The 26,587-nt window shown below is 63.4% G+C and overlaps 2 protein-coding genes across 6 annotated transcripts in view; one reads left to right on the top strand and one right to left on the bottom strand.

Moving 5' to 3' along the window:
- COL18A1 (collagen type XVIII alpha 1 chain) overlaps positions 1–1,038 on the top strand; it is a 50,152-nt gene extending 49,114 nt beyond the window's left edge. The window contains 3 exon segments of the mRNA XM_039257094.1: positions 26–223; positions 442–557; positions 660–1,038. Coding sequence (XP_039113025.1) covers positions 26–223; positions 442–557; positions 660–873 — 528 coding nt within the window. The 3' untranslated portion in view covers positions 874–1,038.
- Positions 1,035–25,804, bottom strand: SLC19A1 (solute carrier family 19 member 1). 5 transcript variants are annotated; one of them, XM_039257100.1, is made up of 6 exons: positions 25,709–25,804; positions 20,133–20,364; positions 14,983–15,754; positions 14,708–14,900; positions 12,280–12,421; positions 1,035–3,849 (listed from the first exon to the last, which is right to left on the bottom strand). In XM_039257100.1, exons 2-6 carry the CDS (start codon positions 20,319–20,321, stop codon positions 3,586–3,588), a joined length of 1,560 nt encoding a protein of 519 aa, XP_039113031.1. In that variant the 5' UTR covers positions 20,322–20,364; positions 25,709–25,804; the 3' UTR covers positions 1,035–3,585. The 5 variants fall into 5 exon arrangements, with proteins under 5 accessions (XP_039113031.1, XP_039113029.1, XP_039113030.1 ...); XM_039257098.1 differs by lacking the exon at positions 25,709–25,804 and adding an exon at positions 24,314–24,792; XM_039257099.1 differs by lacking the exon at positions 25,709–25,804 and adding an exon at positions 24,685–24,792.
- Positions 25,805–26,587: the final 783 nt, after the last annotated feature.

Raw genomic sequence — 26,587 nt, 5'->3', positions numbered from 1 at the left:
CCCCCCCCCCCCCCCCCCCCCGCAGCTCCACCTGGCGGCACTCAACAGCCCCCAGCCGGGCGGCATGCGCGGCATCCGCGGCGCGGACTTCCAGTGCTTCCAGCAGGCGCGCGCCGTGGGGCTGGCGGGCACCTTCCGCGCCTTCCTGTCCTCGCGGCTGCAGGACCTCTCCAGCATCGTGCGCCGCGCCGACCGCACGGGCGTGCCCGTCGTTAACCTCAGGGTGGGTGCAGCCCCCCCCCCCGTCGCACGGGGCTCCTCGGGTTCAGGAGGCTGGGCCGGGCCCCCTCCCAGCCCTCGGAGCTGGGTCAGAACCCGTCTCTGGGGCGGGCACTCGTCACGCCGGAGCCTCTCCCCTACTGCTGCGGCCGGGGAGGGGGGGGGCCGGGGCGCCTCTGGGGAGGGAATGAGCCCTGAGCCCTCCCGCGCCGCCCTCCCCAGGACGAGGTGCTGTTCCCCAGCTGGGAGGCCTTGTTGTCCGGCTCGGGGGGCGCGCTGCAGCCCGGCGCCCGCATCCTGTCCTTCGACGGCAGGGACGTCCTGCAGCACCCTGCCTGGTAGGCGCTCAGCAGCAGAGGCGGGGGGGGGGGGGGGGGGGGGGGCGCCCCCACGGCCCCGCGAGCAGGGCACAGGCCGAGGCTGACGGCTGCGTCCCGCAGGCCCCAGAAGAGCGTGTGGCACGGCTCGGACCCCAGCGGGCGCCGCCTGACCGACAGCTACTGCGAGACGTGGCGGACGGAGGACGCGGGGGCCACTGGCCAGGCGTCCTCACTGCTGGCGGGCAGGCTGCTGGCGCAGAAAGCCGCGAGCTGCCGCAACGCCCTCATCGTGCTCTGCATCGAGAACAGCTTCATGACCTCCTCCTCCAAGTAGGGGCTCCGCCGGACGGCCAGGCGGCCTGGAGCCGGGAAGCCGCCCTGAAGGAGCACTGCCCACACCCGCCCCCAGGGTGGGACCTGGCGGGGACACTCTCCTGTGCGGCTCTGCGGTTCACGTTTAATGTAACCCTCAAGAAATAAAAGGAAGCCAAAGAGTGTATTTTTTAAAAAGTTTAAAACAAAACCTGCTGCCGAGAGTTTCTCTCCCCGCCTCCCACGAGGCTGTCCCCTGCCCTCCCGGCCCCACTCAGGCCCGGAGGCAGACCCGCTCGGTGGCAGAGGGATGTGCTGCACGGGGGGGGGGGGGGGCCTGGCAGGGGCCCCTTCCCCAGCTGTGAGCCGAAGGGGCGGCTCACGCCACGGGTGCAGGGTGGGGCCGCCTCTCCTTGGCCTGTTGCAGCCGCCCCCCAGGCCGGGGCTGTTCCCCAAACCAGTGCCACCGCTGCCCCCAGGCTCCAGCCTTGACCCGACGCCACTGTGCGCTGGTGACAGGCCCATCTTCAGTTGCCCCACGCCACCTTCCTGCAGCCAAGGCCACGCAGGCAGAGTCAGAAGTAACGTCCACGCCCAGCGTGGGGCTCAAACTACGCCCCTGAGATCAAAAACTCCACTGAGGCAGCCAGACGTCCCCGGCTAGGAGTTTTGAGGGGCCCCGCCCAGGACCACATCCGAGAACCCAGCAGGGCCCACTCTCCGCACCCGGCTCCCCAGCCGGCATGCCTGCCTGCCCGCCGGGCCCGGGGTCCCAGGTTCACCTTTGCAGGACAGGGAGCTCAAAACCCCAGAGGCAAGGGGCGCCCGGGTGCCTCAGACTCTTGCTCTCAGCTCAGGTCACGATCTCCTGGTTTGGGGGTTCAAGCCCCACGCTGGGCACGAAGCTTACTTAACACAAGGCATGAGGCTAACAGGACGGCCGCACGTGCCCTTGGCCACGACACCGCTCACGAGACCGGCCTTGCCAAGCCCTGGCGGGGACGCTGTGGGGCGCCAGGTGGTCGTGCTGGAAGGGTCGTGGGCAAGGACCCCAGCGCGGTGTGAACACTGCTCTGTAAGGCACGGCGGCTGCTCTGGCAACCGGGTCACGTGCTTTGCAGACAGGCTCCAAATAAAAACGGCCTTTCCCACTGACCCTCCGTTCACAGCCGCCTCCACTGTCGGGGCTGGAGCGCTGGCCCAGCGGGTGGAGGGGTGGCTGTGGGCGGAGGTTCGGGACGTCAGGGGCACAGCAGGGTGCATGGGTGCTGGCGCACGAACCCTCTCCCCCGAGCGCGCCTGGGGGTGGCCCGGGGTCCTGCAGACCCAGCACCGCCATCTCCCCAGAGCCACGGCGGCGCGTGGAGCCCACTGCGGGACCGGGCAGCTGGGCCACCCGCTGGTGGGAGGGCTCGAGGGGCGGGAGCAAAGCCCTCACCGTGAGGTCAGCGACCAGGCAAGACACGCCGCCCTCCACCCATCAGCCCTGCAGGACTCGGCAGGGACGGGGAACAGCGCGCCCTCCCTACAGGGTCCTCGGGGCCCAGGGTGCAGTGAGGAGTCAGGGAAGAGCCCGCGTGGATGCACCGTCCCCCCCAGCATCCTCCCGAGATGCCCCGCGCCCCGAGGCGGCCCGGAGGGAGGCCTGGGCGCAGGCGGGCGCAGCAGCCTCTGGGTCAGGAGCGCCGTTCCGACCTGTCTGCACCCAGCGGGCCCGAGCAGCTGGCCGTGCCTGCCGTCCCGCGGGGCGTGGGCGCTACTGAGACGAGGGCTGCAGGGGGGCCGTGCTCGCTCCAGGACCTGTGGGCCCGGTGTGGGTTCCTGCCTGGGGCCGGGCCGCCTTCCTGGCCTCCTGACCAGCCCCCCACCCAGGCCGGGGGCCACAGACAGGACCAGGGGGCCCGCCACGCGCAGGGCTCGTGGTCTGATCTTGGAGAGAGCACACGCCTTGCACCTCGGGGCGGTGTGCGCGGGGGTCCCACGCGGGCTGGCCCGTGAGCGGGCGGCCCTGAGCGGCCTGCGCTTGCCAGTGAGGTAGGTCAGGGTTAACCCACCAGGGGAGAAGCAGGGCTCCGGGCCCCGTGTTCCTGCATCCGCCCTACAGGCAGGTGCCCGCCTGCCAATGCCTGGTGTCTCCCCCAGAGACAGGGGCCCCCTGAGGTTTCCTGTTTAGGTCAGCTTGTGGAAAGGGACAGAGCACAGTCTAAAGCAAGTACCTGGACAACTGGCCTCACAGTTTAGCCACAGGCTCCGGGCAGCAGGGCTCCGGGCCCGGTGCCACGGGGCAGAGTGCGCCCTGCGGGGACCAAGTCCCTGGGCTGGCACCGCGGCCCCTCCCTGGTCCCCGGGACAAGCAGGACCCGCCTCACGTGGGTGGAGGGGGTGAGGGTGCAGAGGCCTGGTGGGCACGCGGAAGCCCCTCTCCGCCAAGGGGACCGCAAGCCAGCCCGCAGCGCCCCAGCAGGTGACAGGGCAGGGACAGGAACCGGTACCCGGGGCCCCCTCCGCACGAGCCCCCGGGTGTGGGCCGCAGGGGTGCCCACCCAGGGTCCCCGTCGGGCGCTGGCTCCACAGCGTGAACACTGGCATGTGGACCCTGCCAGAACCCGGGTCCCGGGAGAGCTGCCGGGCGGGGGGGCGCCGCTCTGACCCATCCAGGCCCCAGGACGCAGAGCACGGCGGGCGGGCTGCCTCGGGCGTCGAGGAGGCTGGGCCCCCGCGAGGCCGGGCTGTGTCAGGCCTTGGCCTCAGGCTGCCGGTTCTGCTCCGGAGGGGCCGCCTCTGCTGTCCACGCGCTGCTGTCCAGGGCGGGCGTGGGGGGTGCGGGCCGTGGCCCGTTGAGGCCTGTGTCCTGCAGGCTCAGCACCTGCTTGGCCTTCTCCTCCGGGGGCGGGGGGGGTGCGGGGCGGCCTGTCCGGAGGTGCTGCAGGAGCACGAGCACGGCCCCCGAGAGGTAGACGAGGAACAGCACCAGGAAGAACACGAAGTAGACGAGGAACTAGAACAGAGAGAGGGCAGGGGTGAGTTCAGCCCGGGCAGGTGGGGGGCGGGGCCGGTGGAGTCTCCCGGGCTCCCCCTCCTCCTGCTGAGGCCCTGGGAACAGGGCAGGAGTGGGGGCAGGTGCTCGGGGACCAGGGGACAGCCCGGAGCAGGTCCCCGTGGGTGGGCCCACCTCTGCCCTCCAGGACAAGCCTGGGGGCCCCTCCACCCCCCTGTGAGCCCCGCCACCCTCCCACGAGCCCCGGGGCCCCGCCACCCTCCCACGAGCCCTGGCAGTTTCCCTGCATCGCGTGGCCCCTGGGATCTACCCCAGGAAGCTCTGCTCGATTCGTGACAAGCACGAGCTTCACTCTGTGCCCACGGCTGCCGAGGGCACGTGGACAAGCGTGTGCGGGAGCGTCCCACGTGGCGGAGCCCCGAGCGCCACGCCGGTCTCTGCCCCGGGGACCAGGGCAGCCGCACGTGCGGGAACGCCCCTCCCGACGCCCCCGACCGCCGCGGCAGGCAGTCCGGGGTGGCTCCAGGCCAGGCGTGAGTCCCGCCGAGACCCCGGCGCCCTGCTCCCCGCGGGCCCCTCTCCGTGCTCTTCCGGGAAGAGCTCATTCACGAGCGGCACCGGGAACCGAACCCTGAAGGACTCCGCTTCCAGCCGATGGAGCTGACGTGTCCCTTCTCCTCCCCCAACCAGGCTAACGCTCCGTCACACACAGAACGCACGGACGGCGGGAGCGCAGGAGGCTGGAGGCCGAGAAAGCAGCGTGTCCCCTGGGCTTTTCTAACTTTGCGCTGTATTTTTAGATTTAAAGAAACCAGCAATCCAGAAATGCCAGCGAATGGGGGGAGGGGGAGGGATACAATAAAAGCTGTTCTTTCCGGCAAAAGGACCGGGCCTGGAGAGGAACAGCCCAGCAGGACAGGGACAGCCCTACCCCGGCAGGACCCCACCCTCATCAGACGACGACGCGGCCCCCATCGGGGGGCGGCGAAGGGCCAGCTGGGAAGTTCACCCCAGCAGACACCACACAGAAGGGCCGGACTTCCACTCACCGCAGGCGGTAGCACCCCAACCCCAGCCCTGTGGGGCGAGGGCGTGCAGCACTGCCCGGCAGCAGGGAGGGCACCCCAGCCCCGCTGGCGTCACCGGAGGGCGCGTGGGAGCAGTAACCGGGCACCCTCGCCCTTCCGACCGCTGGAGATCTGGAACTCGGGCCCCACCCGGCAGGAAGGAGGAGCGAGGAGCCCCCCTGACCTCGGCCGGGAGCCTGGGCTTCCACCCACCCGGCTGTCACAAGCCACATGGCCCCGACTTCTGCGAGAGCCGTGCAGAAAAAACCTGTCGCAGTGGAGGGTTTCAGTAAGACGCAGATCTCTTAACACAATCTCCGAAATGTCCATGTTTTAATAAAAAATCACTTAGAAGCACAAACGGATACAACCTACAGACACCAGCACAAGCACGACAGAGATGCAAAGTTACCTGACGGGGCTTTAACACCGCAAGATGAAGTGTCTCACCGCGCGTGAGCACTCTCGGAACAGAGGAAAAACTCTAAGAAATGGAAGAGACAACAGCTAGAACTGAAAATACAATAACCAAACTAGAAACTCAGTGAATGGTCAGGACTAGAGGAAACAATGAACTGGAAGATGGGGCAATGGAAATCACCAAATCTAAACAGAGAGAAAACAGACTTAAAAAAAAAAATCATAAGCACAACCTCATTCCCTTACATGACAAAGGAGGTGGTGCTGTGTCATGGGAATTCCACAAAAAGAAAGAAGATGGGGCTGGAAAACTACTTGAGTAAATAGTGGCTAAGAATTTGGTAGGAGACACAAACCTACAGATTCAAGATGCTGAGGGAACCACACACACAGGACAAACCCAAAGAAAACCTGACCAACACACACCATATTTAAACTTCCGAAAAGCTAAAGGCAAAGAAAAAGAAAAATCTTGCAAGTAGCCAGAGAAAGGGAAAAGCAGTGGACTTTTTCATCAGAAGCCAGTAAGACCACAAGAACGTGACATGTTTTCAAAGTTAAAAGAAAAAACTATCAACCTAGAAGCCTATATCCAGTATAATCTCCTTTATGAATGAAAAGGAAATCAAGACATTCTCAGAAGAGGGAAAAACCAAGAGAAGATTTATTTGTCACCAGCAGATCTAGCCTAAAAGAATGGATTAAAGGAGGTTCTCTAAACAGAAAGGAAATAATAAAGAAGAAACCCTGGATCAACAGGAAAGAGAAAGAACACAGTGAGCCAAATCATGGTACATAGAAGGCTCTTTCTCTTCTAGAATTTTCTAAGTGTTTGATAGTCAAAGCAAAAGTGGGAACCCTATCTTACATGGCAGTAATGATACGTAGGGAAAATACTTAGACAACTAAACTATTAACAGTGGAAGGCAGAATGACATGGTAGGAGAGATTTCTGTACTTCACTCAAATTGGCCATTTAACAAAGTTACCATCAAAAAGCTATACCAAGAGATACACTCAAAAGCCCAACAAATAAATAAAATGAAATTCTAAAGAATGCCCAAAAATCCATAGGAAGGCAAAAAAAATGAAAAGCAGGGAGAAGAAAAGGAAAACAAAAAATGATATGGCAGTCATATACTCTAACATCAATAATTACGCTAAATATAAATGGTCTAAATTCATCACTTATAAGACAGATGTTTGCAGAATAGATTAAAAACATGACTCAATCATATGTAGTCTACAAGTAACTCATTTCAGATATAACAATGTGGTCAGGTAAAAAGTAAAAGGAGAAAAAAATATATATCATGCAAATGTTAATTAAAGGAAAACAGGGATGGCTATGTTGATATCAGGTAAAGTAGACTTCAGAGAAAAGAAAATGACAAGAGGCAGAGAAGGACATTACAAAATGATCAAAAGCTCAATCCATCAAAACACACACTGCAATCCCACAATCCCCAAGATGTGTGCAATAAACAAAAGAGGTAAAAACATGTGAAGGAAAACATGGTGGAACTGAAAGGGAAACCATCAAAGCCACAATTAAGGGTGGAGATGCCCACGCTCCTCTCTCAATGGGACGAGACTAAACCCACAGGGAGAGAAATCAACACCACTATTAACAGTAAGATCTAATTGGAATTTATAAAACACTCCACCACCAACAGGAGAATCTGGATTCTTTTCAAGGGTCCACATGACATCTAACAAGACAGACCACATCCTGGGCCATAAAAAGGACTGAAATCAGATAGACTATATTCACTGATCACAAAATAGAATCAAAATAGAAATCAATACCAAAGATAACTGGTAACTGTCAAAACACCTGGAAACCAAACAAGACTGTCTGAAATAATCATAGGTCAAAGAAAAACTCTCAGGAGAGACAAAAAGATACACTGAGATGCACAACAATGAAATTGCAGCTTTCCAATCTGCGGGCCGTGGCTGACGCAGTAGGAGAGTGAATGCACAGAACTAAGTGCAAATGTTAGAAAAGAAGTCCCAAGGGCACCTGGGTGGCCCCGTCAGTTGAGTGTCCGAGTCTTGATTTCGGCTCAGGTCATGATCCCAGGGTCTTAGAATTGAGCCCCGGACTGATTCCCTCTCCCCCTCTGCCCCTCACCCCTGCTCGTGCACTCTCTCTCTAGATAAAATAAAAAAGACGCAAGTCATTAATCTAAGCTCCCATTTTCAAGAACCTAGAAAAAGAGGAACAATCAAAATCTAATGCAAGTAAAAGGAAGGAAATAATAAGGAGAAAGTTCGAGCCAGTTGTAATAAGGCCAGAGAAGGGAAGAACAAGCATGTGAAAAACAAAACACCTCCTGGACCTAACAAATGGCCTAAGCAAGATTATCCAGGACTAACACCTGAGTACCAACTGTATGCCTCTATGTTCCCAACAAGGACACGGTGCTGCTGCGGACAGAAGCGTGTGTGCGAGCCCTGACCTCCGGGTGACTGGCCCTTCAGAGGGGCAATTAAGGTCCGAGCGGTGACAACAGCGACCTGTGTTCTGAGAGGAGAGGGACCACAGACGTGCACACACGCTCGGAAAAGTCCACGTGAGGACACAGGAGACGCATCTCCGTGGCAGTGAGGCCTTGGGAGCGCCCAGCTCTGCTCACACCTTGACCTTAGACTCGAGCTCCCAGGGCTGTGGGGAAGAATTCTGCTCTGACGCTGCCCGGTCTCTGAGGCCTTCATACGGCAGCCCAGCAGACCAGTGTAGACACGGGAATTAAAAATAGACTATCATTCACAATTGCTCAAAAAACAACGAAATACTTAGGTATCAATCTAGCAAAGCATGTACAACACTTGTTTCCAGAACCTACCAAATGCTGGAAGAAACCAAGGACTCTCTGAACAAACGGAGACACACACCATGTCCGCAGACTGGAGACAGCAGAGTGGAGGCACCAATTCTCCCAGAACGGACCGGGCATTACCCAACTCCCCGCTACATTCCAGCAAGAACTGTTACCCTCAAATTCACAGGGAAAGGCCGGGGCGCCCACAGGGCTTGGTCGGCTAAGCGTCCGACTCTTGGTTTCAGCTCAGGTCATGATCTCAGTTTGTGGGTTCGAGCCCCGTGCTGGGCTCCATGCCGATGGTGTGAAGCCTGCTTGGGACCCTCTTTCCCTCTCTCTTCCCCTCCATTGCTTGCTCTCTCTCTCAAAATAATTAAACTTAAAAATTTTCTCTTAATATATAAATTTATAGAGAAAGGCAAAGAAACTAGAAGGCACAAACAATTCTGAAAAAAACGTCTCAAAGCCGGAGCAACGGACCCGCCCCGTTACAGAGCCGTGCGGCTGGCGAGCAGGGCGCGGTGGCGGAAGGGCAGGAGTCCAGTTCCAGGGACGCCCGAGGGCCAGAAACACTCGCACAAACATGCACAACTCGATTCTGACACGGGGCAGCAGCGGCTCGACGGAGAAGAGACGGCCCTTCAACACGCAGTGCCGGGCGACGCGAAGCGGCCTTTGCCCTCACGCCTCACACAACGCGTAACTCCGCGCGGGCCACAGACTTAAAGGTAAACTACGCAACGTGAGACCCTCGGGAGCCGGGGCCACGCAGACAGGTCTTACACTGGGCACCAGACCCACGTAAAGGGAGAAACAGGTAAACCAGAGCTCATCAAAATCAAGAAGTTTTGCTCTGCAAAAGCCCCGTTAGGACGGACAGGCCCGAGCTGCACAGACGCGAGGGGCCTCACACAGCTGCGCCTGCGAGACGGGGGGCGGGGGCCGCACAGAACCTCGGACCCCCCAGAACTTTACTCAGAACCTACTGTTGCCCGGCAGCCGTACCAGCAACACAACTAGCGCCCACTTTGTAGGCGGGCCGGCCCGCGCTGAGCTCCCACAGCGCAGTTCACCAGGGAGACCACTGAGAAAGTCACGGGAGAAAACACATGTCCGGTGCAGCAGCTGAATTAGTCTGAGACCCCGTGGGCCCGCGCAGGCCTCCCCGTGTGGCGGACGTGTCCCACGGAGGACGAGCACCTGACGCACACAAACGAGGCCCGAGCTCACGACAAGCCTGCCGACAGGAAGCAGACAGAGGCGGACGCGTCACAGGACGGAAGAGCAGGGCGCATGCCGTCAGGGACACGCAGTGTCCCCGTGCCTGGCAGAGCAGCTGAATGAGGGACGACATGAGAAGCTGCCAGGGACACGGGGGACTGGCGGGAACGTGACAGCAGCAGCGAGCGCGGAGAAAAGCGGGGCGGCTCCTGCAGAAACGCGCGGCCGCCGCAGACTGGCAGCTGCGCCCTGGGCACTTCTCCCGGATGAAAACCGACGCGCACACAAACCCACGAACCAACTTAAAGCGCCTTCTTCACAACAGCCCAAAACCAGGAACGGCCGAGTCCGTGGGGACCAGATACAGCTGCTGCGTCCTGTGTCCGCGGCCCAATGGACGGTGGCGATGGGCGGACAGACAGACACGGATGGACACGCACGCGCACGGGCACACACCTCCACAAGCACAGTGACCCACGGGGGTCTCCGGGGGGGCAGGCTGAGTGAGAAAGCCCGTCCCCGAAGGTGTTGGGCCACAATTCCAGTTAAACGCCACTCTGGAAACGAGAAGGTAGGGAAATGGTGGAGAGACAGTTGCGCAGGGTGGGGTCAGGTGGTGCGGCCGGGGGAGCCTCCAGGACCCGGTAGTGACTGTGCCCACGTGGGACCAAGCACGTGGATCTGTGGTCCCTCTAACACCGCATGTGGATGCAGGGTTACCCCAAACTAGAGTCTAACTTAAAACCCGCCAGCTCCCCACATGCTGTGGCCTGGTCCCCACGAGTCTCCAGATTTGCACCACGGAGCCCGAGCCCCGGCTCCCTCTCGCCACCGGGATAAGTAACGAGAAGCCTTGCCCATGTGGAGGCCGGAGGCCGGGGTGGGGGGGGTGGAGGCGCCCTTGGTGTCCGTCACGGGAACGACAGAACCCTCCACAGGAGAACCACCGGGGAGGGGTGCACGGCAGCCCCTACGGGAATTCCAGCCCCCCCCCCCACAACCGCAGCTCCACCAGGGAGACACCTCATCCCCCTGCACCTCTGCCTCCCTCCAACGGACTCTCCTTCGAAACAAGCTCCCAGCTCCCCTTCTTCCCCAGAAAACGACGTCCCTGGCCTTCGTTGGTCCGACGAGCCCATGGTGCCTGCTTGGCCTGAACTGCAATTCTTTGTTATTCCCAAATATCCCCATTTTTCCCATTTTAAAGTCGAGACCACTTGGGATGAGGGGTCAGGGATACGCAGGCTGTACACGGGAAGGTGAGGAAGATGGGTGGGCGGTACCTCCAGGGACCCGGCTGGGACTTCTAATCACAAACTCACTGCCCCACTTCTGTTCACATTTTAACCGGGAAATGAGACGAGCCTGAGAGAACCCAACGTACTTTTCTCCCCACTTGAGCCGACATGGCCAGAAACCACCGGGCGGGAAGGCTCAGCCCCCAGGGAAGGACCCCGGCCAGCACCCCCCACAGCCGTGGGCCCCTGGGCATGGCCAAGCTTCTAGGCACACCAGCCCCTCCCCCCGCCCCCAGACCGGGCAGGGGCATCAATGGGTGCAAGGACCGGGGGTCCGTGTCCACAGACAGGTCACAGCCACCACGTGGCTGGATCCACCGAGCCCCCTGGGAACAGAGACAGGCCTCTGCCCATCCACACAAACAACCCGGATGCCCAGAGGGAACCACCGGACACCTCCAGCAAGGGGCAGAGGCCTCTCCCTGCACAGGACCACTGCGAGGCAAGGCTCCATGGAAAGTTCTGGGCCAAGTGCTCCCCTGCAGAGGCTGCTGCTTCCGGGGGGGAAGGGTAGCCCCCAGCCTGCCTACCCCCCCAGCCCCTCCCATCTAACCCCTGAGCCCCCAGCCTGCCTACCCCCCAGCCCCTCCCTCCTACCCATAGTGCAGCTGCACACAGACTGGTGGACCCGAGTCCAGCACATCCGCAGTGGGGACCTTTCCCAGCCCTGCTCAGGCTGAGCGCCCCGCGGACACCTGCAGACACGAGCAAGCGCCTCAGTCCTGCCTCTAACAGGCATCTTCAGTCCCCACAGGCCAGAGGCGTGTCTGTCCCTGCCCGGCACCTCTTCCCAGTCAGCTCTGGGGTCACCGAGGTAGGGCCAACGCAGCGCAGAGACCAGCCCTTCTCTGGGGAACCCACCAAGCCCACTAAGGTCCAGGCCCCGGGCAGATGGAGGCTGCATGCCCCCAGGCTCAGGGCACGTGTCCGGCCACGGGTGGGGTGGGGTGGTCCCCAGGAGCCCGGTTACCGTCCCCTGCAGGCTTGCCCTCTGGCTAACTCCAGCTTGCCCAGACATGTCACACACGTGAGTGCCCCCAACCTCACAGGACAGGAACTCTCAAGCTCTTCTCAGAAGCACCGAGAACCCGCCCAGAGCTGGAGGGAGGGAGGGACCAGACGGGGCCCGACGTGCAGCAACGGCAAGCCCAGGTCCACTCTCCTGTCCGCAGAAAAAAACAGCTCACGTGAGTCAGGACCCAGGTCTGATAGGTTTTGAATCAAAGGCAGAGACCTAAAACGTGAGCTGTGACCACACAGGGAAAGGGCTCACGGCCACACCTCCATCCTTCCTGGGACATCAGCCAGTGCAGGGGACGCCCGGGGCTGCTCAGAGCTCCTCCAGACGGGCCTGCGTCCGGGGCCCCAGCAGCCTCAGTGGGAGTAACCACATGACATCCCAGCCCCAGCCCAGCCCCGGGGTCTGTGCAGCCCAGCGGCGGCTGAGCCTCCCCCCTGCCCCGCCCCAGCCCACCCTGCCCACGCCGCCCCTGCAGCAGACCTGCGGGCCCAGACCCTTTGGGGGGAAGATGTCACTGGCCGGACACCCTTCCAGAGGCTTCCGTCCCCCAGGACGCGAGGCTGACACGGACGCACCTGCAAGTGCACGGGGAGGCCCAGACATCGCTTGTCGGAAACGATGAGGGTGATGATGGTCTTGAGGACAGTGGCGAGGAATGTGTTCACTCCGAAGACCAGGGCACAGAGCTCTTTAGAGAGAGAGGACGCGATCTGGAAACTGAACAGGGAAGCGGCCGAGTCAGACGCGGCCGCGGCGTGGGGAGCGCCCACCCCGCCCAGGGGAACCGGCAAGACCGGCCCGGCACCCAGACAGCACTCCGAGCCGCGTGCGGACAACACCCGCCCCGGGAAGACGTTCAAATGTCTCTGGGTAACTGTGGGACAGAGTAAACAGCAATCGCTGCAAAGCCCTGAGCGCCTCACGACAGCGGGCAGGAACCACAAGGAGTGTTCTGGAGTCACTGCTCTTCCGCTGTTGAGGACTCGAGGGGTCAGGGACGGAACACGAAAACAAACAAGCAAAGCGGGAGGAATCCCCGTCCTCTGCAGAAAAGCGAGCACCTGAAGGTACTCTCCGCTAAAACCCCCAAGGTGCCTCCAACAACTAACTCGACAAGAAACATTCTTAAGTTCTGGAGAAAGAAGGCACAAAAATGTGCAAGAAATCTTTCAAGAGAGCGACAGAGGCCGAGGCGCCGCTGTGCTGGGTGGGGAACAGGGCAGCCCCCCGCGCCCCCGCCAGGTCGAGCGATAGCGTGACCTCACACGCAGCGAGGGAAACCCACGTGGGGCCAGTCCCCGGTCACCCACACCGCCCGTCTCCTGCGGCGCTCCACGGCCCTGGGCGGGAGCAATCAAACCATGACACGGTGGCACACGGTGAGGGGCTCCCGCCACATCCGGCTGCCTGAAGGGCACCGTCTTCCAGGGCACACACCCTGGCCGGGCCGGCCCCTCCTGGGACCCGTCTGTGGCCGTCATCGGAATCCGGAGAAAGAAACGCAGGTGAGAGGGCATCAGCCTCAGGGCTGTCGGTCACAGGAAAACACAGTACGTGGCATCCCTGTCACCTGGGGACCAGCCGTATGATGTCACCGAGAGGACGACTATGTCTGCACCTGTGACACTGAACCACAGAGCCAAGCGCACAGGGCAGCGCTGCAGAGTGACGAGCTCGGTCCCATGTCAGGCTGGACACCCCAGCGCCGCGGCCAGGCCTGGGGTGGGGCCGGAAGGGGCTGTTCTCTCCCCGCGCCAGACACCCCGCACTGCCCGCCTGTGTTCCTACAGGCAACAATGCGCAAGGAGTTGACGAAGCAGGTGGACGGCAGTCACAGCAGATGACCCGGAGCCCTGTCCATGCGCTGACGGAAAGGTGAGCGCCTGGCCAACGAGATGCTCTGGGGACGTGTGCAGGCTGAGAGAGGGCAAGGAGGGACAGGAGGCCGGGAAGACTGGCGGCCACGTGAGGGGCCGTCAGGGGAGGTGGCCCCGGCCACGGGGAGCGGGCTGGGCATCTGCTGAGGAAATGGCCCCCCGGGGCATCTGGCGGAGCTCGGCCCTCCCCGACAGAGGAAAGGGAGGCCCAGGGCGGGTGCAGACTGGGTGGAGAGTGAAGCTGGGGAGGGGCACTTCCGTGAGGTGGCACCCCAGAGCTGGGCGCCTGAGGATGCCACGTGGGCTCAAGATCAAGTGCGGACTGATGATCTGACTCAGGCGTGACCAGGAGGGGTGAGGCCCAGAGGGGAGCCAGGGCCGGGCAGGGGAGCTGGTAATAGACCCGGGCCCACCCGCTGGGTGCGGGGAGCACAGGGAGGGAGGGAGGCTCCCACACGTGTGTGTGACCTGAGCACACGTGGTGTGAACACGTGTGGCAACAGCATACAGCTTCAGGAAAGGGTCAGTTCAAAGGAACACACAGAGGATCTTAGGAGCAAGCAGGACGTGGGCTGGAGAAGGTTCTGGAAGGCACGAGAGGGCTGGAGGACAGCACCTGGTTACTCCTTGGCGTGTGTCACTGCGCCCGCCATGGAAGGGGATGAGCGAGACCTCAAGCGCCACAGGCGCGACCACAGCATCACGCGGGGCCTCAAAAACAGGCCGGGAGCTGGGAGGATGTTACAAGGGCTGGTAACTGTGGGCCCCACGTGGCCGCCGGGGGAGCAGCGGGGACGCCACACGCGGCAGGCTCCGGGCAGAGCTCGGGGTCACAAAAGCTGGAGCACGCTGTGCCGTGGACAAGGGGACAAGTGGGCCCCTGGGGGCCCACGCTGGGTTCACTGCTCCTCCCAGTGGGAGAGCGCACCGCCCAGCTCCCTCCACGCTGCCTGCACATACCACTTCTGCCCCCCGCAGAACAGTCTGGAAGGGAGGCCTCTTAACACATGCAGACAGTCTGTCCTTCCCCAGCGAGCGGGAGGAAGGCGTGTGGCCATCAGCCACCCGCCACTGGCCAGGCTGCGGCTCTGGCCCCTCCGCGGCCGCCCTGCTCTGGTCAACTCACGTGGCGACGGGCACCAGGAACTGGTAGGCACCGCGGAAGAGCACGAAGGCCACGTAGCACAGCCAGACGCTGCTCGTGCTGTACATGAGGAAGACCAGCGCGGCCTGCACTGCCGTCACGCCCGCGATGACCAGCTTCGCCCACAGCGCCCAGCGGATCTTTACGAAGCCCGCGGAGAAGGAGGTGATGGCACCTGGGGAGACAGGACGCGTCACAGCGGCCTCCCGGGGGGACGGGGGCAAGGGAGGGCAAGGCCGGTGGGGCCGTGGACGTACCGAGCAGGGTGGACGCGGCGTCCGCCCCACCGTTGTAGACGGAGGAGGTGTCGGCGGTGGGGTTGACCAAGCTCCACAGGATGTGCACGTAGTAGACGATCAGGTAGTAGGCGGCCGAGTTGAAGACCCACCAGAGGGACCAGAGGCGCAGCTGCGGCAGCCGCATGTTGTCCCCCAGCTCCCGGAGCATGCGCACCAGGGTCCAGTCCCGCCAAGCGCCCAGCAGCGCCCGGCCCGGCTTGGTGTCCGCGGGCCAGGCCGGGCTCGGGTTCATGCGGTCCAGCTCGGAGGGCGAGGCCCCATCGCGCTCGGGGGCGCTGCGGTTGAAGAAGAGGCTGCGCTTGGGGCGCTTCAGGAAGAGGGCGAGGACCAGGCTGAAGGTGAGGAAGGCCAGGGAGATGTAGTTGAGCGTGGAGAATGGGATCCCGCCCACGGTGACCAGCAGCTGGCCCAGCACGGAGCTGGTGAAGACGCCCAGCAGCACGGCGGCGCGCGAGTAGCCGGCCATGCGCTGGTAGCGGGCGGGGGACACGAGCGAGAAGATGTACGAGGAGTAGGCGATGCGGGCGGCCATGGTGACGCCGTAGAAGAGCTCCATGAACTGCATGTGCAGCACGGAGCTGCCCCGCAGCAGCAGCAGCCACACGGAGACGTAGCTCAGGCCTTGCAGGACCAGCACCGGCGTGTAGCGCAGGTAGTCGGTCAGCAGGAAGACGGGCACCAGCACCGCCAGGTACGAGTAGGACAGCACCGGCGTGATCTCGTTGGTGACCTGTGGGACGGCAGGCTCGTGACACCGCGGCCCCGCGGGCGCGCCGGTCTCCGTGTTACTAACCTCTGTAAAAACACACGGCCGTCAGGACAGCACAGGGCGGCCCAGCCCCAACCGCGTCCACCCGACGGCACGCCGGCCCTGCGCGCACACTTCTCCCAGCACAGGAGGACAGCAGGCCACGGCCGCAGGGGCCCGCCTCGCACAGGACAGCAGACCACGGACAATAGGCCACGGGACACAGGGGACCGCCTTGCCCAGGACAGAGGCCACAGGACACAGGGGCCCGCCTCGCACAGGACAGCAGGCCACGGACAATAGGCCACGGGACGCAGGGGCCCGCCTTGCCCAGGACAGAGGCCACAGGACACAGGGGCCCGCCTCGCACAGGACAGCAGGCCACGGACAATAGGCCACGGGACGCAGGGGCCCGCCTCGCACAGGACAGCAGGCCACGAGACACTGGAAACTACCTCGCTAACAAGCAGTAATGACATGGCCACGTGCTAAACCAGGCTTGTTTGTTTTTCATGAAACAGAAAGAGAATCTGGCTTCTCCTTGGTCACGGCTGTGACCAGTTTATGCTCCTGCTAACACAGCTGCCTCTCAGGCTGGGGAGGAAAGGCCTCAGACAATGAGCGCACACAATGGCCTTCATGCACCAGAACAAAAGGAAGAAACCAGAAGGAAAAGGAAATGGACCAGAGCAGAGGCAGCAGCAGGCCCAGCCGGGGCCCCCCTCACGCCTGTCTGCTGGGGGAGGGCACCTGCCACCAGCCTCGCTTGGTCCCAGGGCTCAGGCACATCGGGTGGGAAGTCCCTGCACCCAATCCCGCAGGACCCCACACGCGGCTCTGGCCATGGCTAGGACCCGCCAGGGCACGCACAGCGGGGAGCCCTCAGAGGCTGCACTCGGGCCCCAGAGTGATCCCGCAGGTGGCCCATGCGGCCCCCGGCCCCAAAAGCCAGTGCGCTCCAAGGCCCCAGAGTCAGCCGTGGGTCAGCACAGGGGGCCGTGCTGGGCCCGCCCCATGAGGCTCCAGGACACCGCGTGGACCCAGGAACCTCAGGGGTTCACCCGGGGGGTTGTGCGGTCCGGGTGGCTGCCCACCCAGGGGTGCTACACAATGGGCTAGGCCGGCCACTGAGGGTCCCGGGCGAGTGTGGAGCTGTGTTTCTTCGCTTGTGCACAGGTCAAGCATCAGGGCCTAAGGACAGCTGTCTGAGACCCAGCACTGAGACGCATGCCCCCTCTCCCTTCCTCCCCAACTAAAGCTCCCCTGCCTGGTGGCCTCTTAAACCCATGTGCCCAGGGGAGGCCACGGATGACCCCACAGGTTGCAGCCCTGAGACACCATCCACTAAACACCCCAGGACATTCCGGGACCCTTGGTGCCGGTCAGTCCCAGTGGATACAACCTGCACTTGGCCACTGAGAGCCCCGGGGTCCTGGCTGCAGGGGTTTGGACCAAGTTTAGTTTCAGGAACATCAAATAGCCCCTCAGTTGTGAGAACTCCTGACAATGCCCCCCCCCCCACACCCCCACTCTGCCGTCCTCAGGCCTGGCAGGCAAACCACTGCCCCAGGTCACACTGGGCACCCACAAGGTCCCCGGGCAGATCGCGGCCATCGAGTGGCCCGGCTCTGGCGCAAGGTCGCCTCCCCCAGCCTGAGCCTAGCGTCGCCTGGACGTGTTCCCATCACGCTGGTGTCTGCATGGGCCTGGTCCAGGCTGACGGGCAAAGACAGGAACTGGGCCCAGACCCGGGTCCAGGCGGCTTCAGGGCTGCTGCTTCTCTGAACGGGCAGGCTCGGCCGGGCCCCAAAGCCACCGTGGGAAGGCAGGAAGTGTGGAGTGGCAGGGCGGAGGGCAGCGGGTTCTCAGGAGGGGACGCGGGGGGAGGGCCGGGCCACAGCTGACCCACCCTCCAGGAGGAGGTGCGACAGCCTATCCCAGGCAGCACCTGGATGTGGCTGGAGGACCGCTGGAGGGGAGGGAGGACAGGGACGAGACGGGGACCTTCACTGAGGAGTGTGCCAGTGGTCAGCCCCGAGCGGACGGTGGTCCACAGTCCTGGGTGGGGGGCTCTCCGTGGGGGCCGCGGCGGCAGGACTCAGGAATTACAGGTCTGCAGGTGCTAGGGGGCCCTGTCCCCTCCCCAAAGCACTTCTAAGTCGGGGGGGGGGGTCGTCAGGCAAACTCGCAGCATGAACCGTGGGCAACCTGGCCTGACAAAAGCTCACAAGTCCCACAAAGCGGGAAGACTGGCCCAGACTGGGAGAAACAGGTGACCCCGAAGGGCAACCAGAAGGCAGACGGCCCCGCAGGAAGACATGGAGGCCAGCCCCATGGGCACAGGGACAGGCAGGTGACAGCCAGGTGACAGCCAGGCCGCCAGGAGTGTGGGCAGAGCAGAGAAACACAACCCGGCAGCATGCCGGCTCCTCACAGCAATCAGATGGGCAGAAAGTCAACAGCGCCAATCGGATGCTGGCAAGGGAAGCAGGAAGCCACACGTGCACGGCGCAGTCCAGGACACCTGCGGGGAGGAGGGGGAGAGCACACCTGCGGGGGGGGACACCTGCGGGGGGGAGGGGGAGGGGACACCTGTGGGGAGGGAGGGCACACCTGTGGGGGGAGGGGACACCCGCAGGGAGGACGGACACCTGCGAGAGGAGAACACCTGTGTGGGGAAAGGGAGCATCTGCGGGGGGGGGGAATACCTGTGGTGGGGAAACCTGCCGGGGGGGAGGGGACACCTGCCGGGGGGGAGGGGACACCTGCGGGGGGGAGAGCACACCTGTGGGGGGGAGGGGACACCTGCAGGAGGAGAACACCTGTGTGGGGAAAGGGAGCATCTGCGGGGGCGGGACACCTGTGGTGGGGAAACCTGCCGGGGGGAGGGGACACCTGCGAGGAGGAGGACACCTGTCGGGGGGGGACACCTGTGGGGGGGAGGGGACACCTGTGGGGGGGAGGGGACACTTGCGGTGGGGGGACACCTGCTGGAGGGAGGAGGACACCTGTCCAGGGGGACCACCTATGGGAGGTGGGGGGACAGCCTGGAGGCCACCTAAGCACCAGGTGGACCCTCTGTGGTTCAGCCCCCAGGGCGCACGGAGGTGACAGCAGCCTGAGCCCATAGGGACCAGCGTCCCGGGTCAGCCCAGCAGCGAGAAGCCACCGCGGCTGTGCGGACACAGGCCAGCCAGCCCATAGCCTCACCGCCTGCGGGCCCCGCAGAGCAGCCTGAGCAGAGCCCACCCGCTTCTGCCGCCCGTCTGATGATGTCCCCGGGGCTGGTGGTCTGGCTGAATGTCTGGAACCCGCCACAGTGGACACTTGAACAACCATCTGACCTGAGTCGGGCCACTTATCCGCAGACTGTTGTCAGTAAATACAGTTCAAGTACCATACTATTTTCTCTTCCTTATGACGTTCTTAAGAAGCTGTTTCTCTCCAGCTCACATCAGCATAAGAATGAAGTACGGAACACACAGGACACTGGGGATACATGTTCATCAACTGTTCACGTTATCCGCAAGGCTCCCGGTCAACACGGAGCTATTAGTAGCTAAGTTCTTGGGAAAACAATGCTTTCCCAAGGCGCGCGCGCGCGCGCGCGCACACACACACACACACACACACACACATGGTTTCGACCTCCTGCAAGCCAGTCAGGTGGCTACTTTGAGGGCTTTTGCACAGCAACCCCCCGACTTAAGCCAATCTCAGGTGGGCAAAGGGAAGGAGTTGAGCTCTCAGGGGGAAAGAAAGGCAGCAGCTCAGTGGGACCCACAGCTCAGACACAGAGACAGAGGGTACAGAGGCTGGCCCACACGCTGGAGGGGCCGGGCAGACGGAGCCCAAGGGCAGGGGTGAGTGAGCCAGCCTGGGCCGGGCTCCGGGCCGGCACCACGGGTCAGGTCGGGCGGGAGGGCGGGAGTGAGCAGAGCAGGCACAGAAGCTCCACTGACCAATGGCTCTTTTGTTTCCCAGAGAAGGAAAGGCTGCCCCAGGAGGTAAGCTTATTAGTCAAGTTTCAAGGAGGCCCTCTGTCCCGGCTGCTGCATCAAAGGAAACTTCCTCAGTCCTCAAAGGCTGGAAGTGAGCCCTCTCAGCAGGTGAGCCCACCTGGAGGGAGGGTGACCCTCAGACCCTTCCACAGCCTGCCAGCACCCTTGAACTGGCCTGGTCAGTGACAGTCTGGCCCTTAGTGTGGAGGTGCCCCTTGGGGGACCGGGATCGGGACACCTAGCTCCACGCAGCCACCTGCCCTCACAGGCTCAGCCACCACCCCCCCCCCGGCCTGGGGAGGCCCCTGGCTGCTCACCCTCCTTCCCCCCGCCCCCGTCCACACACCGCGTCCACGCACCTGCTCCTGCGTGAAGTTCTTATCGGTGCCCAGGAGGTAGGGTGTGATGAAGCTCTCCCCGGGCCGCATCTGGGCCATGAAGCCGTAGAAGCATAGGTAGAACACCAGGCACTTCCAGGACTTGAGCTCGGGGTCCAGCCCAGGCCCCGGGGGCTCCTGCTTCTCCACCGCCTGGCCAGAGGGCGCCATGCTGCCCCGGCTGCCCGCAGCCCTGCAGGAGATGAGGCTGTTCCTGGAACAGGAGATGAGGCAAGAATCAAGGCCCACGGCCACCATCCTGCTCCCCAGAAACAACACTGAAGAGTGTCCCCCTCTTTCACGGACTTAGGATTCAACATCCACAACAGGGACGCCGAAGAGGACAAAGAGCCAGGTGACTGTAGAAACCCCACCCACAGGAAACACAGCGCCTCAGCAAGTGACCTGCGGCCTCGTGAGCAGGACGATTCCTGCCTTCTGCACACCCACACTTATTTCTGCAACGAGGGAAAAGCAGGGGACAGCAGTGAGCCCCTCTGAAGCCAGGCTGCTGGAGTTGGGTGGCGGTGGGGGGGGGGGGCTCCGCACAATGGCAGAGGTGAGGGGCGGCTGCCCGGATCACAGAGTTTCAAAGGGAGGGAGGGTGGTGGTCCCAGGAGTCACAAGGTCCTGGGACGGCCCCTCAAACCTTCCCAAGGGATCAAATGAACCAGTCAGTTAGCCGCCGAGCTGCAACGGCCCCCCAGGAAACCGCCGCAGGGCACGCAGGCCAAGTGGCTTGGACACAGAGACTCTGGTATTTGCTCTTCAAAACCCACCAGAAGCTCATACAGATGGGGGGACCCAGGCCCACAGGCAGAACCACCCAACCTCAGGGTGCACCCACAGGGACCCCATCCCGGCCCCAGGACCCCCTCAAGTTCACTCCCCACTCCCAGGTACATCCCGAGGCAGGTCTCTACCCTCCCTGTCCCCCAGGGGCTCAGAGGCCTTGAGGACTTGGCCAGACTGCTCAAAACGGAATCATCTCCAGAAGCAACGGGAACTTACCATTACCTGGTATCCCCTGAGGCCCAGGACAATGGGGCAAGTTTCAGGCACCACCTCCAAATACACTAATGCTTTCTGTTCTAAGTCCTGGCTTCCAAAGGCTTCTGAAACCCAGGAGCGGTTCTCTGTCTACAGTGAGAACTGTCAGCAGCTCCAGCTCTGAGCTCTGCCCTGTGCAGCTGTCTGAAGGTCTGGGTCACCGCCCAGGACTCTGCACCTGACATGTCCCGCAGGCAGGCCTGAGCAGGTGAAAGAGCAGAGCACCCTGGGACACTGCGCCTGAGGATCCCTGGCTGGCCTGGCTCTAACCCACATCCAGTACTCCCGGCGCATGGCAGCCCCACCCCCGACCACCGCTCGGGTGGCCCCTGGGAGTCCTCCAGGGTCACAACACAAAGGGGGACCATCCTCAATGCCCCCCCCAAAGGATGGGCATGAGAGGAGCCACCGCAGGTGATGGCCAGGGAACGCCTACCGCCAGTGGCGCTCACGGGGAATGCGGGGGGGTCCGCAGAGTCAGTGTCAGGGAGCCCCTTCCCTGCGATCTAGGGACACTGCCCAGGGCAGGGCTCAACCTGCTGGGCGGCCCAGAGCCCTAGCCCTTCTCCCAAGTTCCATAATAGCTGAGGTGAAGACGAGGCCTCCCCCAGCCCGGAAGAAGCCCAGGCCTCTGGGGCCGTCTCTGTCCTCTGACCACGTGATGCTAAGCCCCGGCCCCAGGCCCCCACAGCTCACTCGGAGTCCTGTGCTGAGTCCCGCACTCGTCTCACCTCTGGGGACCACACTGTTCGCCCCGTGCTCGCGGCCCCTGTGCCGGCCTGGGTCGCCCCTGCACCACGGTCCCCCTGAGTCTCTGTGAACATTTGCTCAAGAGCAACGCCCAGCAGGGGGCTCCTGCCCGTCCCGTGCGCACCGGAGCGGGGAACTCGAGCTCCCGCTCGGCCCGCGCACCAGGGGCAGGAGTGGAGGCGGCCGCCCGCGACGGAGGGCACGGAGGGCACGCTTCACTGCCCCGCAGCTGGTCCAGCCTCACCCTGCCCCACGCCAGGGGGCAGAAACAGCAGTGACAACGCTGAGGAGCATGGAAGGCTCCAGACTCTGGAGAGCGTTCCTTCAAAATGTGGCGCCTGCATTTCTGCTTCAGATAGTTTTCCTGACTGTTGTTTAAAGACCCTGCCCGTCCTCCAGCTGGAGGCGGGGGTGGGGGGCACAGTCCTGGACCTCCCGGACTTCTGACCTGAGAGGTCCCGCCGCAGGGGCACCCGGGGCCGAACTCAAGTGGGGCACTGTGGCAAAAGTGACCTCTGGTCACCCCTCACAGCTGAAGGGCAGCCACCTGACCTCCCAGAACAAAGGGCGGCAGGCGGCCGCAAGGCCCACCCCGGGCGGTGGTGCTTATCTGCAGGGAGGCACCCTGGGGACAGAAGGCCTGCGTCCACTCTGGAATGCGCCTCTCCCACACGTGGACACACTGCTGCCCGCAAACTTTGAACAACTTCTGAACAGGTTGAGCATGTAGAGGCCGGAGCCTGGTGGGACGGGGTCCAGGGGAGGAACTTGGCCCCTCCTGGAGCACCACCTGCCACACAGGAGCCACAGCTCCGAAGTCGGACTTGAAATCCATTTTTAACCCTGGCCACTGGGGAGGAAGCGGTGACGACCACAGGAGCACGGTGCGTGTTTACGAGCCCTGTCACTCGGCCTCTCTAGGGGGAAAGGCCGCTCGTGCCCGGGACAGAGATGCAAAGAAAAAGGCCAGCCCAGAAGCTGTCGCAGCCAGGGGTCTCAGCCAGCAAGGCTGGGGCCCTGCCCACGTCCGGTGGACTTCGTCTGCTTCAGGTGAGTTCACTCAACTCACCTGAGCTGGGTGTAGACACCAGCTCTGATGAGCGGCCAGCTGCCACGGCCAGGACTCAAAGTCCTCTCTCGAAAACACGCAGGCCCTTCCCAGGCTCACACTCCAGCAAGGTAAGGAGGAGGGGCGCCGCCACACGGGACAGGTGCAGAACAGTCCAGAAGTCAGATGAGGCACCCAAGCTCAGGGCAAGTGGGTGGCAGGATGGGCCCGGACGGCAAGCGCCCCAACCCCAGCCGGATGCCATGCAAGTTCAGGCCCCGTCAGGGCAACCGAAGGAAACTGTGGCCAAGCAGGAGTCACGGGCGAGGACCGAGGAGCCCAGCGGGTGTCTCCAAGAGAAGGTTCCCCCCAGGGACCCCTCCCGCACACCCTCGAGCTCCTGCCCTGGGGGAGGCTGCCAGCTGCTGCTCTGTCCCTCCAGGAACCAGTCCGCCTAGAGACCCAAAGCCAAAACAGAACCAAAAACCACCTGCCTCGTTTTGTGCTTTAAACCGGCTACGGTCTCCCAGGTTATCAAGGAGGTTCGTTACATTTTCAGCGAAAAAGAAAAACCCGTGCATCCTCCCCCCAAATCGCATGACCTATTCCCTGTTCCAGGGAGTAAGCCCTCTGGCTGTCACTGCTGTAGACCCCAACCCACAAGGTGAAAACGTGCTGATCACCACCGCCCAGCACACGTGCTTGAGCATCCCGAGTTACTGACATCCAGCAAGTCCCCCTCGGCTAAAAGGAATGAGTCGCACCAACTCCAAAGGAGGCCAAGACAGAGCAATGCAGCCTAGCAGGGGAGACACCGTTTGGGGACCCTCAGGCCTGGGCACTGGGCTCCCAGACCCGCAGAGGGAGACAGTCCCCCCGAAGAGTCGCGGTTCTGCTGATTCAGGGTGGGATGCGGAAGGGCCCTCTGGTCTCCCTTGGGGGGGGGGCACCTGGTCACTTCCTGCAGGGCACCCAGCCCCAAAACCTGTACCCTCCCTGCACTCTGCGCACCACGGAAACAGCTTCTTCTGGCTGCGTTCTGGACTTCGGAGCTGGCCCACCTCCTAATTCGAGCTCAGGCCAGGAGGGCTGGGGTGGACACCCCGAACCCGCCGGTGTGCCTGGCCCACAACGCTGGCCTCTCCAGAGCAAGCGCTCCGCCGGGGGAGTAAACAGGACCCTCCAGGGCAGCTTGCCCCTGCAGAGACGCAGCACGCGGCCACTGAGGACGGGACCGCAGCCCAGGCCCAGGCTCCCGTCCCCACCGCTCTCTGCTGCACCCGCTCGTCCAGAGAGGAAGTCAGTCGGCACCTACCAGCTCGGGGGCGGGAGACCAACGCGGGCCCTCCTGGTGGCGTGGGTGACCGGGGACACCCCGCGCCCCGCGGGCGGAGCACGTGCGCACGGGTGCCGCCGCCCGGGTAAGAGCCCCGGGGGAGGTCGCGGCGGCGCTCAGACCCCGACTGGCCGCACCCGCGCGAAGCGGCCAGAGTCGTGGGAGCCCCGCCGCAGGAGGGGGGAGCGCGCGCGCCGTGGGCGCCGGCGGGGAACGCGGCGGGAGCGCGATGCCCGAATCCCTCCCTTCACGGGACCCACGGAGGGGATGAGCGGGTACCGTACGCCCAGGGCGCGCCCCGCACGCGCCGGCCGTGCCCGCGCCGGCCGTGCCCGCGGCGGCGCACTCACCCCGCAGCCCCCGGCACGCGCCTCACCGGGTACCCGGGCGCCGGCGGCCGCTCCTCCGGGAGCGCTGGGCAGGGCACCGCGGACCCACCGCGAGCGGGCGCACGCGCCGCCCGGGCGCATACAGTGACCCGCCGCCGCGGGCGCTGCCGGGAAAGGCGGCGGGACCACGCCCCGGCCACGCCCCCGGCCACGCCCCGCCCGCGCTCCGACCCGCGCAGCCGCCGCTGCGCTGGCCCCGGGCCGGTTCCCAGGCTCGTGGTCCGTCAGTCCCCGTCTCCGCCCCCCGGTCACGCGGTCGCCTCGTGGCGCGGGCCTGGGAGCCGCCGCGAGGGGCCTGGCCCATCCCCGGGGTGTCCGCCCGCCCCGCCCCGGCCTCCCCGGGACTGCCCCTCGCGATCGCGCCCGCAGGCAGCCCCCTCCGCGCCGCCCCCACCCCTGCCCCGCCACAGCCCCGCCCATAGCCTCCCCTGGGCTGCCCCTCGCGCCACCCCCGCCCCCGATGGAACCCTCACAGACTGCCCAACCCCCCCCATGCAGGCCTCACCAGACAGCACCCGGGCTGCAGCCCCCCACTGGAGCGCCCCCACCCCGGGCCTTTGTCCCCCGTCCACCCCTCTTCACAACCCCCACGCCGCCTCCACTGAACTGTCCCTTTACCCAGCTCCGCAGCCCCTTCTGGATCACCCCCCATGTGCCGCCCACAGCCTCACTGGACTGTCACCCCCTCTGCCGCCAGGCAGACCCCACTGGACCATCCCTCCCCCACGCTGCAGCCCCCCTGAGCCGTCCTGGCCCCCAACCCACCCTCAGCCTGCACTGGATTGCCCCCTCCAGGCTGCGGGGGACTGCACCTCCCCACCCCCCTTCCCAGGCACCCCTGCTGCAGCCCTTACTGGGTGTCCCCTCCCTCTGGACTGTTCCCTGCCGCCCGTGGACCCCCCATGAAGCCCCCACTGAACTACCCTCCCAGAACCCCCATTGGACCACCCCTCACGGGCCCCCACTGGGCCCCACCCGCACCTACCCCGTGGCTGCAGCAAGTCCGAGCCGAGCGGGAGGGAGGCGCCCCAGGCCCCTTACCAACTGCGAGGCCTCTTGGAGGAGCGCCGGCCCGACCCTGCTGGGGCCCGCCCCGCCCACCTTAGGGAGCTAGAAGTTCACGTGCTTTTTTCTTTTTGGCTCATTTTAAACGTTCCTTTTCTGGCTAAGCCGCAGGCTCAAGCCAGGGACATCGGCCACTGTGCCAGGCAGGACAGAACGATTGGGGTTTTGACGATCTTCCCCCTCCCCCGACAGCACCAGCTAGTAGGATTCCCCACGACCCACGACGGGCATTTGGTGTGGAGGCTCCCTGCCACACCTGCCTGCTCTTGGGGGCACAGCAAGCACCCTCTGCGTAAATGCACCCAGTGCCCAAGCCATATTGGTACTTCCCGGGAATTCCCCAGTGGGCCATCAAGACTGCCAGAGAACCAGCCAGGCAGTGGGGGTGGTGAAAGGGAGGGGAGGGGAGGGCAGGGCAGGAAACCCAGAGAGGAGGGGCGGGGCGGTCAGGCCTCCTGGCCCCCAGTCAGCCCCCCGGGCTCCCAGGAAGAAAAGCTAAGGGGAGAGGAGGTTGCAGTTCCCAGCCCACAGGAAGCAAGCGGAATGAGGCTTAGCAATGTGTCGGGTAGGTTAACCCTGTACATAACACAGCTAGTTGTTTCACCAGCACGAAAGAGCGGATCTAGGAATGGCGCACACTGCCCTTTAGGACATGCGGGCTGCGGTAAGCCGTGGGCAAGTCCAACAAAAGACGGGGTCGCTATTTCACGGGGAAGAAGGAGGAAGTCGGGGACGTTGTTTTGAAGGAAAGCCACTGGGGGAAAGCAAGGGCTTGGGGTGATGGCTTCTCACTGGCCAA

This window comes from Hyaena hyaena, unplaced genomic scaffold, assembly GCF_003009895.1.
Source record: "Hyaena hyaena isolate Hyena2069 unplaced genomic scaffold, ASM300989v1 scaffold_600, whole genome shotgun sequence".
In the NCBI taxonomy this organism is placed as follows: domain Eukaryota; kingdom Metazoa; phylum Chordata; class Mammalia; order Carnivora; family Hyaenidae; genus Hyaena; species Hyaena hyaena.
Note: the sequence above shows the minus strand (reverse complement) of the source record. Positions and strands in the feature narration are given on the sequence as shown.

Coding starts and splice junctions, on each gene's coding strand:
- SLC19A1 (XM_039257100.1), bottom strand. CDS start 20,321: ATGGCGCCCTCTGGCCAGGCGGTGGAGAAGCAGGAGCCCCCGGGGCCT. Junction 15,755..20,132: donor AGAACTTCACGCAGGAGCAG/GTGCGTGGACGC, acceptor GCCGTCCCACAG/GTCACCAACGAGATCACGCC. Junction 3,850..12,279: donor GCCTCCCCGTGCACTTGCAG/GTGCGTCCGTGT, acceptor TCTCTGTTCTAG/TTCCTCGTCTACTTCGTGTT.